This window comes from Dryas octopetala, chromosome 9 (assembly GCF_963921425.1).
Source record: "Dryas octopetala chromosome 9, drDryOcto1.1, whole genome shotgun sequence".
NCBI classification, from domain to species: Eukaryota; Viridiplantae; Streptophyta; class Magnoliopsida; order Rosales; family Rosaceae; genus Dryas; species Dryas octopetala.
Window position 1 is genome coordinate 16,965,495 of NC_141374.1, and position 13,225 is coordinate 16,978,719.

At 39.0% G+C, this 13,225-nt stretch overlaps 2 protein-coding genes across 3 annotated transcripts; one reads left to right on the plus strand and one right to left on the minus strand.

Moving 5' to 3' along the window:
- Window positions 1–1,399: 1,399 nt before the first annotated feature.
- LOC147274989 (galactoside 2-alpha-L-fucosyltransferase-like) lies at window positions 1,400–4,345 on the minus strand. The gene is made up of 2 exons (XM_086256898.1): window positions 3,807–4,345; window positions 1,400–2,913 (listed from the first exon to the last, which is right to left on the minus strand). Exons 1-2 carry the CDS (start codon window positions 4,054–4,056, stop codon window positions 1,451–1,453), a joined length of 1,713 nt encoding a protein of 570 aa, XP_086113024.1. The 5' UTR covers window positions 4,057–4,345; the 3' UTR covers window positions 1,400–1,450.
- A 4,396-nt stretch (window positions 4,346–8,741) lies between these two features.
- Window positions 8,742–12,711, plus strand: RPE (D-ribulose-5-phosphate-3-epimerase). Of its 2 annotated transcripts, none has more exons than XM_086257526.1 (10): window positions 8,742–9,069; window positions 9,557–9,671; window positions 9,856–9,996; window positions 10,082–10,195; window positions 10,550–10,628; window positions 11,236–11,345; window positions 11,473–11,529; window positions 11,807–11,876; window positions 12,003–12,086; window positions 12,469–12,711. In XM_086257526.1, exons 1-9 carry the CDS (start codon window positions 8,954–8,956, stop codon window positions 12,050–12,052), a joined length of 852 nt encoding a protein of 283 aa, XP_086113652.1. In that variant the 5' UTR covers window positions 8,742–8,953; the 3' UTR covers window positions 12,053–12,086; window positions 12,469–12,711. The 2 variants fall into 2 exon arrangements, 1 of the variants encoding a protein (XP_086113652.1); XR_015124285.1 differs by having other exon boundaries at window positions 8,743–9,069; window positions 12,003–12,111.
- Window positions 12,712–13,225: the final 514 nt, after the last annotated feature.

Here is a 13,225-nt window from a genome sequence, read left to right on the forward strand (position 1 = left end):
AAGGTCAAAGAAACCCATTTTAAAGCATTTTTCAGGAATTCACATAATAATTTTAGAGGGCTGCTATTTGCACACCCTCTTTTTTCTTTTTGCACACCCCTTTTGAAAAAAAAAAAAAAAGCCTCAAGAAAAATACCACTTTAACCCTCCCCTCACCCACACACCCCATTCCCATCCCCCCCCCCCCCCCCCCCCGTACACACCCCTCCATCTTTCTCAAGCTTGCACAGCCACGCCCACCACCATTCTCCCTCTCTCTACCATCTCTGCCGACCACCCCAGCCCCGCCCCAGCCCACCCCAACCCAGGCCCGACCACCCCAGCCCCGCCCCTTCTCACCCCAACCCAGCCCTGACCACCCCAGCCCTCCAGCCACCGCGCGCAGCGGCTTCCAACCACCGGCGTGCCCTTCTCTCTCTCTCTCTCTCTCTCCGAGTAGCTGGTTCGGCGGGCACTTGCCGAACGGGTCCTTGATGTTCGGTGGGTGCCTACCGAACAATACTCACATCGTTCGACGGATGCCTGCCGAACGAATGTGACATTTTCGGCGGGCCAGTGTCGAACGGATGCGCAGCTGCGCGCGGGAGGAGAGAGAGAGAGGAGGTGCTGCTGCTACAGGGCTGGGGTGCGGGAGGGAATGAGGTGGTCCGGTGAGGGGCTGAGTGGGTGGGTCGGGGCTGGGGTGGGCTGTGAGGGGTGGTCGGGGCTGGGTTGGGGTGGGCTGGGGAAGAGAGAGAGGAGGTGGTGCTGCGAGGGGGGGTCGGTGCAGGGGCTGAGGGGCTAGGTGGGTTGGGTGGAGGGGGGAGGCCGGAGGGGGAGGGGGAGGGAGGGAGGGGTGGGTCGGTTGAGGGGGTTGAGGGGCTTGGTGGGTTGGGTGGAGGGGCTGGCTGGCTGGCTGGAGAAGAAGAAGAAAAAAAAAAAAAAATAGGGGGAGGGGGGTGTGAACGTGAGAAAAAATAGAGGAAAAGAAAGAAGGGTGTGTAATGAAATGAGGGTATTTTAGTAATGGGTTGGGTGTGTGTTGAGAGATTTTGAATTTGAAGTAAGTGTGTGGGGTGTGTAGGAGAAAAAAAGAGAAAAAGGGTGTGCAAATAGCAGCCCTCTAATTTTACTTATAGGGCTTCTAAATGCACCCCAAAGATTTGATCTTATAATTTTAATTTTCGAACAGTACATCCGACTTGAAAAAAAAAATCCAAAATTTTTCCCTAGTGTATACCTATCCAAAAAAAGAAAAAACAGTTAGTCACAAGACTCACAAGTCACAACTGCTTTTTTTTTCTTTTGAGACTAATTTTTTCAATTTTTTTTTATAGTACATTTAGGAGGAAAATTAGAAACATTTCCATTCCTTATTATGTTTGTATGCCAAAAAAAGGTTTGCAAACAGTAATTGCTCGAAAAAATGCAATGTTATTCATGATCAAACAGTTGCAACAGACATAAACACCTACAACTCATCGTGACGGTCAACCAGTTTAAGACCCCAGCTCATATCCTCACAATGCCTCACATGAGGAACTAATGCACCTGTGTCAATTCCTGTCTTGGCCTTGCAATCATAGAAGGGGGGTGCGTGGAAGCAAGGCTCCATTGACATGGCTTGCTGACAAGGAGGGTCGGGTGCTGTCATATTCTCCGGCTTGTAGAGTATCCATGGCGTCAGCCCGCCAAGACTCTGTGCGACGTACCCAAAGGTCGACCATGAGCTTGTGATCAACACATCTGTCAAGCTTAGTAAGTACATTTCGGTCCATGCCTTCTGGTTGTGCATTTGCTTCTCGGTTTGTTGATACTCCTCATGACTAGGCTGATAAATCCCAATCACCTCCCCTGTCACAGTAGGATGTTCCCAATACATGTCTCTTAGCTTCTCGAAGTAGCCAGAGCTTAAAGAAGTCATCAGCACAGCTTTAGACTTCGGAGTTCCAGATGGACTCACGATGAATTCCCGCTTGTTGATTTCTGGTACCAGATTCTCCTTCAATGCACAGGCTAGGATCTGATCGAACACGTGTTGAAATGGACCAGTCCCAGTATCAAAGACTCTAATTTGGATGCCTACTCTTTCATCTGCTTTAGCTAAATAAGCTTCATAGTATCTAGTAATAAGTCCCCATACCACATTTGTGGGGTGGAACAGGTATCGACCCAAAAAATGGAAAACTGTCTCCTTGTTTGGAAAGAGACTATTTAGTTCTTGCTCAAAAGATGGGATCAAGAAAAGAGATGGGACAAAATAGTTATCTGTTTTCATGATCAACCATGGTATCTTTTGGAGAAAAGTTTGATCTTGGTTGCAGAAGAAAAGCTTATCTTGATCATCATAATCATGGACTAGATGGAGATACACAAAAGGTAACAGCACCAACTCATCTGAATTTGTAGAGTTGCTATTCTTCAGCATCTTCCCATAACAGTGAGGTGATTTCTGATCCAAGCTGTCAAACTGATTTTTAAGGGGGAAATCATTGGGGAGGAACCATGAGACTTCTGGAAATGGTTCACAGAAAAGATCAACCATGTCAACTCCAGGGTCCACAAGTAGAACCCGGTTTGTCAGGAGAGCATAAAGAAATGCTGAAGCTAGGGTCAGTATCCTATTCCCTAATCCGCTAAACGAAATCCATACCACATAGTTACATTCCAAGGAGCTCGCGTGATGGCCAGACTTGAGTTGTTTCAGGGTTTTGTTATAGGATTCAGTATGAGGTCCACATCGTTTATGCAGAGCTTCATAACTTCTTAATTTGGATTTAAGGTAAGAAGAAGGTCTGTATGGCATTTCTTTACGATATGAAGCTGACTGGTACCTGCTGGCACAAGATGCTTCATCAAATCCAGCAGCGAGAAGGCCTCCAAGCAATTTACCCTTTGTCACCTCAAGAGACTGAGAAAACTGATCTTCTGAACCTATGAATTGCAAAATGAGAAAAGAACAGTAGAATATTAGAAGACGGATCATGATCTTTACATGGATTGTATATGAATTTTCTGGCATAAGCATTTGAAAGCAAAAGAAAGAATTGGCAACTAAACAGAAACATGGAGAGTATGAAACAGAGAAGATTGAAATAACTAAATATGATAACACATTATACAAAGTATTTGGAAATTGGAAACATAGTAGTTAGTGCAAAATCAAGCATCCTTACGTTGGTTTTTGCCAACTTGCATGATTCAACGATTGAAACAGAGCAATCAATCATGTGAGTAATAACAAATTGACACGAATTGACAACCAAAAGCACTTTTTGAAAAACAAATAAAAATAAAAGCACTTCTTGTATTTTGGAAGACATACTAGTATCAACCCCACAAGAACAAAAGGAAGCAAATCAGCCAAGAAGCTGAGGAAGTGAAGGATTTGATCCAAGCTAAAGCCACTACGAAAACAAAAGGAAGGCCAAGAGCCAAGGCTGTTTGGAAGAGACAAATCAATCTCACATCACTTGGACAAAAGTAGAAACTAAGCTTGGTAGTGAGAAAGCCAAGAGTTCTGCTCAACCCCAAGTAGTAGAAAAGTTCATCAAGTCAGGTCAAGTAGTTCAAGTTCAACTTGCTCTCAAAACCAGTAGAATTATATCTCAAGAACTACAATGCAGCTCATGCAAAATCTTCGAGAATGTCAATAAAAGGCACTTCTATCAGCATATGACCCAATCAACTAACTCTCAAATCCCATCAGAATAAAGATCAAAACTTGGTGCACAAATCACAGTGACGGAGCAGAAACATAACAAAATGAATTAAGCTTAACCAAAACCCACTAAATAATGCAACAAATTAAGCCAAAAACCAATTACTTTTTCTGGGTTCCACTTGAAAAACCGTAGCTTTTGAATCTTCTAAAACAGCATCCGAAGGAGGGTCTCTGAGAACCACATTCACTGAGAACAATACCGAAAGTATCATCAAGCTAGCCACAAAGATCCCCATCAACCTCATCGAGCTCAAACCAAATTTCCTATCCGGGTCCCTCAGAGCATTACGTGTATCCAAATCCATGTGTTTTGATGAATCATCCTCATCTGGGTTTTTCTTGAACCTCTTCATTTCGCGGAAACCATCATCTGGGTATTGCCAAGACCCGGATCAGGTCCACTTTGACGCAATGGGTATTCGGATCCGGGTCTATTTGGATTAATGGGCGGGTGGGGTAGTGTAAGTGTGCTTCCAGTGAGTGCTAGAGCTGGCCAGCAAAGTTGAAGGTTTGGGAGATGAAGAACAGAAGTGGGAGCAGGGATTGGCTGTAATCGGGTATGGAACAATAGTAATAGAATCGGGCAGAGCGTCAATGAGTGCGGGACACGTTCAAAGACCAAATTCATAGTAAAGATATGAATCTAGGACCTGTTCCTTAGTTTTTGGTGTAGCCGTGTAGGCTTGTAGCTAGTAACTATTTTGTCGGTGGTGATGTGATGAACTCTGGTGTAGGCTTTGGTTCTCTGTAGTCTGTATCAGTATATTAATCCCTAGGTGTTTCCTAACTTGAAAACTGTATAGTTTGAATAATCCCTAGTGCGTTTGGATGGAGAAAAAAAATTTGAAATTTAAATAAAACTCAGCATTTAAGAAATTATATGCTCTAATTTCTTTATTTGGGTACATAAATACAGAATTTTGCAAATTCTATGTAGGAAAAAACTTGGAATTTAAAGGCTGTAAATTCTAAGTTTAAATTCCACCTAACTTGATGTCATTTTCAAAATTCCAGTTTTTATAAAAAAGAAAAAGTCTGTGTTCACCCATCACCTTGTCAATTAATCACAATACCACCACCACTACCACCACCTCCGCCGCCACCACCACTGTCGCCACCACCACCTCTGCCGCCACTACCACCACCACTGTCGCCACTACCACAACCACCACCGCCGTCGCCACCGCCACTGCCATCACCACCGCCACCACCACCGCTACCATCACCGCTACCACCACCACAACCACCAACATCACCTCTGTCGCCACCACCTATGCCGCCATTACCGCCGCCGCCGCCACCATCACCACAACTGACACCGCCACCACCACCACTATCACTACCGACACTGACACCACCGCCAATGCCGCTGTTGCCGCCACCTCCAATACTCCAATTTTCGCCGTCACCATTTCTTCCACCGCTCGTGGACCATTACCCCTACTACCATCGTCAACTGACCACAAGCATTATTTTTATTGTTGCCACCATGCATCACCATCACTCTTTTATAAAACTACTATAAATTCCGTATTTAAATTCCATTATAATTACATTTATCCAAACAAGAGAATTTACAAATTCTAGAATTTTAAATAACGTCATTTTAAATTTCGTCATTTGTGAATTCCTAAGTAGTTTCAAACTTCTTCATCCAAACGCACCATAGGTGTTTCCCTAATCTATTAGACAAATTAAGGTGTTCATATTCATATGGACACTACTTGGGTCACCCCTTGGGGGTACCCCAAGGTCACCCATCCCCCTAAAATAACAATTTCGGTAATGCCGGCGCATAATCGGAACCGTTCACTTTTTAAATCACCTATTATAGATCGTCTCTGCAAAAAATCAACTCAATCGGAAATCGTTTGATTATATAACTGTTGTTGATTAAATAGAAAAAATCAACGATTTGGTCAAAAAATCACTATTTAATTGAAAACCATCAATTTTTTCTACTTAATTGACAATAATTATATAACAAAACGATTTCCGATTGATTTGATTTTTTGCAGAGATGATCTATAATAGGTGATCTAAAAAGTGAACGGTTCCGATCATGCGTCGACATTACCGAAATTGTTATTTTGAGGGAAGGGGTGACCCAAATATTTTCCTATTCATATTATGTGAATTGCTTTTAAAATCATTCGTTTTTAATGGTGTTTAAAGGAATAACTAGAATTTGACCCAAATTTGTGCTCAACTCAAATCTACTAACTTCATCCAAAGTATTCATTAGGCTCTAGTAATTTTTAATTTGGTAATTTTCATTAGGCAATTGAGAGCCCTTAATTTGGTAATTTTTAATGTTTGTCAATTGATTTACCTTTTGTTACTAAGGAATGCATCAAGAGTCAAGACAATTTAAGTGTATTTGATGATCCATCATTTAAGGTGTTGTAGATTATGTATCATCAAATTTATAGTGACTATCTTTATTCGAAGAGAAAGAGAGGAGAAAAACTTACATATTATGGGTGTATACACTTCTATGTATCAAACTTTTTCATTACGTGCTAGGTCATGTGATAAGAGAGATAGAGACCAGCGTAATACCTTGTTACATGAAAGTTTTATTGACAGAGAGAATTCCGAAATAACAAAATGATTATCAAGTGATGATGAAGATTATGATGATATATTAAACACTAAATCAATTAAAGCCAGTCATTTTATTGAACCATAAACTGATTTCCATACAATGATATGGAGACTAAGAACGCATTGATACATATATAATTGTTATCGGAGACGAGGAATTAATTAACTTTGATGTTGCAGTTGGTGTACAGTGTACTCGCCCTAATGCATGCAGCTTCCCACTTTCTGTTTATCTGCCATCATAAAACACAAGCAAGTTCATATACTAATACATATAAAAGAGAGAAGAATTAAAAAGAATTAAATTAAGGAAAGGAAGGTAGCTAGCTAGGTTGTACCATTACCATAGCCAAATTTGACACAGTGGTCTAGTGAGCAGCCAAGCCTGCAGTAGTAATGGTGATCCTGATGCACAACATTTGGAGCTGCCTTATTATTTTGAGGACACAGATCCACACATAGTTTGACACATGCCACAGGTAACAAATCACAGGTGTTAAAGGCATTGTTCGTAACAGTCATCTGCCACTGCATGTCCAGTGATCAAGACAATGACCATCATCACCACACACACACCCTTCAACTCCATCCTCAGCAACAATTTTCTTAATATATAGTCCCTAAACTCTTTACTTCTCAACCCCTTACTTAATGAAACTGTTAACATTCTGAGCAATCCAAGGACCCAATGCCACCTTTTATAGGCCTCATTGTGTACGTACCCCATTGAAGACAAGTGTATAAAATCAGATATGAACAGATATTGTTCATAACTCAGAATATCTCAAACACTACAACTTTGATTTGCTAGTCATTGGTCCAATATTGTATTCTTAGGATTTTCTTTAGTTAAAAGCCAATTTTCAACTTGTGTCTTTTATTTTGTTTATCTGTTGGAGAGTGAAAATATGTTTTGCTCCTGTTTGTCACACTCGGTTTATCAGTTCTTCAATCTTGTTGGCACCAACAATCTGTGGGCGATGATAATGGGCCCATTGAAATACAACCCATGTCAGTAATGAGCTATGGCTCATGGCCTGCCAAAAATTCTCTCAAAGTCTCAAAGCAACTCAGGTTGTAATTTATAAACACTTGTTAGTTTACGTTTTCTTACTGTGAAAAATAATTAATTTCTTGTTCTTTTGTTTTGGTTCTATGAATCTATGCCACTGTCAAAAATACGCAAGAATTTTACTACGAGAAGATCGAATGACTTCTGGCCTCATATCAATGGCTGTGAAGTTGCCAAATCATTTATAAATTTTTTAGACAGTGTATGTATTTTACATCAAGTAAGACGATTAATTAAGTTTATAATTGCATGTAATCAATAATTTTTAAGTTGCTTGATCTTGTCATCAGTTGCGGTAATGTCTTCGTCTGGATGGAGATCGAAATTAAGAGAATTCTGATAACTAGAAACGATTGCAATCCATGAACATTACGATATATAAAATTCTAAACCAACACATTTTATCATTAAACATTTAAACCATGAACTTATTTATTTCCTTGCAATGACATCATAAATAACCCTCGCTCGATTTGCCCACATTAATTGATACATATATAATTAATTATGGGGACTAGCTAGGATCTTTGATGCTGCAGCATTTGCTGGAGCACTCGTTCATGCAGCTACCCATTTTTCTTTTGTCTGCCATAGTTGATACAACACAAGAAACAAACATATTTATATTGTGTATCATCTAAATAGAGAATTAAACAAATTAAGACAAATAAACAAATAAAATTATTTGTATCATCTAAACTGATTATCATCACCACACAGCTTATTGCTTTCACCCTCTTCAACTCCATTCTTGAAATTTTGTCAATAGATCTATACTTCAAAACTAGCTTCCTGGCCAATCCAAGGACCCAAGGCCACCTTTTATAGGTCTCATTGTCCAAACCATCATTATTGTGCCATTGGATTATTAGGCAATATTAAGTACCTAGCTATATAATCAGATATGGACAGATTTTGTTCAGAACTTAGAAAATCTCAAATGCATGCTAGAATTGTCAGAATATGTACAAATTTAAGTCTAAAATCAACTCTTAGTTGTGTTCAGGCTAAAAAAACCATTGATTGAATTTTGTAAGCACATTTCTTCAATGTGTTCAGACTCTATAATTTAGATACGTACGTGACTTTGTTAACTTAATTCTCAAATATTTTCAATACATTTTGGCCACAGTTTAAGTAAAAAAAAAAAAAAAAAGATGTTTACAAATTTCTTCAGCACCCTTACGTGGACAAATTGAAATGTGTATTACTCTCTATTTGCACCAGAGTGTACAAAAAGGCCTTCGGTTGAAGAATCACAATACAAAACACACCCAAACGTCAACACTCAACAAACTCTGTCTCTGGCCACTTGCAAGTTACAAGTTAGCACCATAGAGCGCCAACCGTTGCAGATAAGCAAATCCCCACAAACAAAAACCGCGGCGCCACGTGTCGCCCGCAGAATTTTTCCTAAATTTCTCCGAGATTTTTCAATCCTATGCTGAAAGATTGGTGGGAGAGGAGAGAAAGTTAGAAGAAAGAAAAAAGACCAGACCTTTATCTCTCTCTCTCTCTCTCACTACGGCACTATCTAACCGTTGAAGCCAGAGAGAGATTCAGAGGGAAAGATGTCAGCAGCTTCATTGTGTTCATCAATTCTCAAGTCCCAGATCAGTGGACTTGGTGGAGGTCTTCAGCTGCAAAGACCATGTCTTTCTCAACCCACTTCGCTAACCTTCACAAGGTATTGTTTGCTTGTTTTGGTGTACGCTCTTTTCCTTTAAATTCCAATTGGGTTTCATTGTTTCTTTGGATTTTCAATACTAGGATAGCAAATTTGTGTGTTCGGATGAAACCCAGTTAATAGAACCTTAAGAAATTGCTATATTAGATATTATTTAATTCTGTATATGCTTGTGGGCATAGATGAAGATAACTTGTTTTGGAGATGCACCAGTATGTGCTTTGAAAGTGCCAATTAAGAAAGTAGTGATTCCTTCTTGCTTTCTTAGATGTATTGTTATGATTTGTTTATAAAGAGCAGAGATCTGTGTGCAAATAGATATTCTGGTCATCAAGTTTTAATAAATTGGTATTTTGAAATTTGTGCCTGACATTGTGTAATTATGCCTGGCTTTACTTCAATTGAAAATAATTGACCCAGAAAAAGGAAATGAATATCATTCCAAGTTTTGATATTGCCCCTTTTAATTATTATTGTATGATTTCAGGAAGAAATCTAAGACTGTGGTGAAGGCTACATCTCGGGTTGATAAGTTCTCAAAAAGTGATATAATTGTTTCTCCATCTATTCTTTCTGCTAACTTTGCAAAGTTGGGAGAGCAGGTTCTATTATTTTCTTTGATCTTTGTCTATGGTCTGTTTTATTTCCAAAGCTTTGTTTATGCAAGTTGTTGCATCAGATATTTCCAATGGAGCCATTTAAGTTTGAAACTATTAGCAGTTTTGCTGATATCTGTGGCAATTTGATATCACTTTGGGAGTTAGAGTTTGACTCCATTTTATCTAGGTAAAAGCTGTAGAGTTGGCAGGTTGTGACTGGATTCATGTCGATGTAATGGATGGTCGTTTTGTTCCAAATATTACCATTGGACCTCTTGTGGTTGATGCTTTGCGCCCTGTGACAGATCTTCCTTTGGACGTGCATCTGGTATTTTTCGTTCTACATGTTCTGATATGAATTGGATCATTATTGAAAAAAAATCAGTCACTAATGTTAAATTGAAGCACTGCAGATGATTGTCGAACCCGATCAGCGCGTGCCTGATTTTATCAAAGCTGGAGCCGACATAGTCAGTGTTCATTGTGAACAATCTTCCACCATCCATTTGCACCGTGCAGTTAACCTGGTAGATTTTCCTCTTATCCTTGTGATTGCATCTGTATTAAAGCACTGAAACATCTGAGTAACTGTCATTGAAGTTAGTTTGTGTTATCTTGTCTCAGAATTCATGGGATGTAATATTTTCGTGGTTTGAGAGAAGTATGATAGACCTAGATAGTGAATCTAGGGCTACATGATTATGTCCAGTTAAGTTTTATTTTTTTTATGATACTGCATTCATCCCTGTCATAAACACCATGTTAACTACCCAAACATTTATAGTGCATAAGATGCAACCATGGAAGCATTACCAGGAATGAATATGGTTTGTGCTACTAGTTCTTTTTTTTTAGTCATCCTATACTTTTGTTATATTCAGATAAAGAGTCTGGGATCTAAAGCTGGAGTTGTCCTAAACCCTGGTACCCCACTAAGTGCAATAGAGTATGTCCTTGATGGTGAGTTTTCTTTTGAAAATATTATATATTATTCCCATTTTTTAGGAATTATAATTGTGCTGACGCCTCTTTGAATGTTGAAAGGGATATTCCCATTCCCCTGTGGTGTATTTTTCTTATCTGAGATTCGGTCTGGTTTCATGTCTAGCCTTCCTGATGGGCTAGACATGAAACGGATAACAAAAATAAACAAGCTGAGAAAAAGACTGAATTTTACTAGGAAACCAGCATTGCACAAAAGGTTTCTAACATAAAGAATTTGAAGGAAGGATTTTTATTATTTTTAATGATATTGAAAGACAATGATTTCTACTGCAATGCAGCAGAAATTGCTTGTACTAGTACAACTATTTTGGATGTGCAAATGACACTAGAAAGGCCAAACAAATATTCAAAATTCTGTCAGAATTTTTCTTTCAAAAAAAAAAAAAAAAAAAAAATTCTGTTTGCATTTTAAAGGATGAGTATGAGCATGGGAAGGGAGAGTACGAAGAGAAAGATGCTGAGTTGCTCCATATTAACTCATATAGCAATGTGATAACTGAAGTTATATGTTATATCATCTGGTCAAGTGTAGTGAAATTGACCATCTTCTTGCATGTTTCAGTGGTTGATCTGGTCTTGATTATGTCGGTAAACCCTGGCTTTGGTGGGCAGAGCTTCATAGAGAGCCAAGTGAAGAAAATTTCAGACTTGAGAAGATTGTGTGCGGAGAAAGTATAATATTGATTCACATATTTCTCTCTCTCTCTCCCTCCCTTTCTTTTTTTCATTTTTGGGATTCCATTGATACATTTTATTATGAACTCAAGAGGTATTCACAGGTTGCTTGTTATTACTGCAGGGGGTGAACCCATGGATTGAAGTGGATGGTGGAGTTAGTCCAGCAAATGCATATAAGGTCTGTGGATCAAATGTTGTACCTGTTATAAAATAATTCAAATGAAGCCCGGTGGTTAACTATATCAATAAAAATATGCTAATGATGTCTTCACCAAAAAAAAAAAACACAACTGATGACATGCTTCATGTCAAGAGCTTGTGTAGTATCTAAACACATCTAAAAGTAAAAGACTAGAGAACATATACAAGCCTTATTGTTTAGCCTTTAGAAGTCATTAGAAAGTCTAATTTCTCTTAGAACAACTTCTGGATTCTTATGTTTGCTATGGTGGCAGGTTATTGAGGCCGGAGCTAATGCTCTTGTTGCTGGTTCTGCTGTCTTTGGAGCTAAAGATTATGCTGAAGGTATGGATCACATGGATTTCATAACCTATATTATTACTATGGAGAAGATTATTCGGAAAAGGAAAGTCCAGATGAGCTAATGCATGCACTAAATCTATATATTGGCTTTTATTGTCCATCATACAGCTATAAGAGGAATCAAGACCAGCAAAAGGCCCGAACCAGTTGCAGTGTGAAATGACCTCCAAAAAATCCTGTTGTTTCCGGAAGGTGATTCCATATTCATCATTGCCATGTATGTTTACCTTCTCACTTCATTGGAGTTTCTGAATGAACTTTTGGAATATGAATTTCTGTACTGTGGTTGGTTGATAGAAAAAGATAAAACAAGAGAATCACCTTTGTACAAATCCTCCACGGTGATGATAAGCAAGAATCCATTATCATTTTCTTTATATCATTTCACTGGTATACTGAAGAAGTCGTTTTCTTGAAATTCATCTGATTGATGGACCTCCTGAATTTCCATAATGATTCTGCGTGATAAACAGCTATGCATTTGAACAATTACAAGTTGTTTTAACAAGCATGATTTTGGTTTTCTGACAATTTTCGTGACTAATCTGAACAATGGTTATTTTCATATTTGCAGAGATTTTAAATTACGAGTTAGAAGAAGGCATACTCATCACTTAATCTCCTCCTCGGATGTGCTTTCACTTCCTGCAACATCTCTTTTATCAGAGAATAGAGATAAATTAATAAGCAATCCAGTCTGTGATGTCCCTATGATGCATACGTCCTGTACCATACCCTTTACAGGGATTTGAGAATTCAAACTTCAAGCCCTTGGGTGTGTACTAATCATTCAATCTAAATGAAGCATTTTCTTGTCTTCCTTTTTTTTCCCCCCATGTGTGTTTTTACATAGTTAAACAAAATTCTACTGTCTTGCCTAAATCCTAATGCAAAAGGTCTTCTACAGCCATGGGATTAAGCTTACGGTCAACCAGTATTAATCACAAGAAGGTTGAATTTTGAATTCCAAGTTTAGAATCTTTTGATGAAAGCATTATTAGTTAGTTAGCCCTATTTTCCTAAAATAAGGATCCATATCCTACATGTCGTCAAAACCTCCTCCTATGCATTTCATGAAATGCTCTGTCTATCTCAACACTCTCACCTTCCACATAAACCCCAACCTTGTAAAATAAGCAGCAGTTGAATCTCCAGACCTCGTCCATCAATAATGAAACGTCAAATTGACGCAGAGTGAAACGGCCTCGAGAAGGAGATATTAGTCATCAAGGGGAGTGTAAAGCCCGCCTGTCCATGAATAGGTGGTGGCGGATGCAAGAACAAGCTCCCCACTTTCTATGCATCACAATTGACTTCCGGAGTGAGATTTT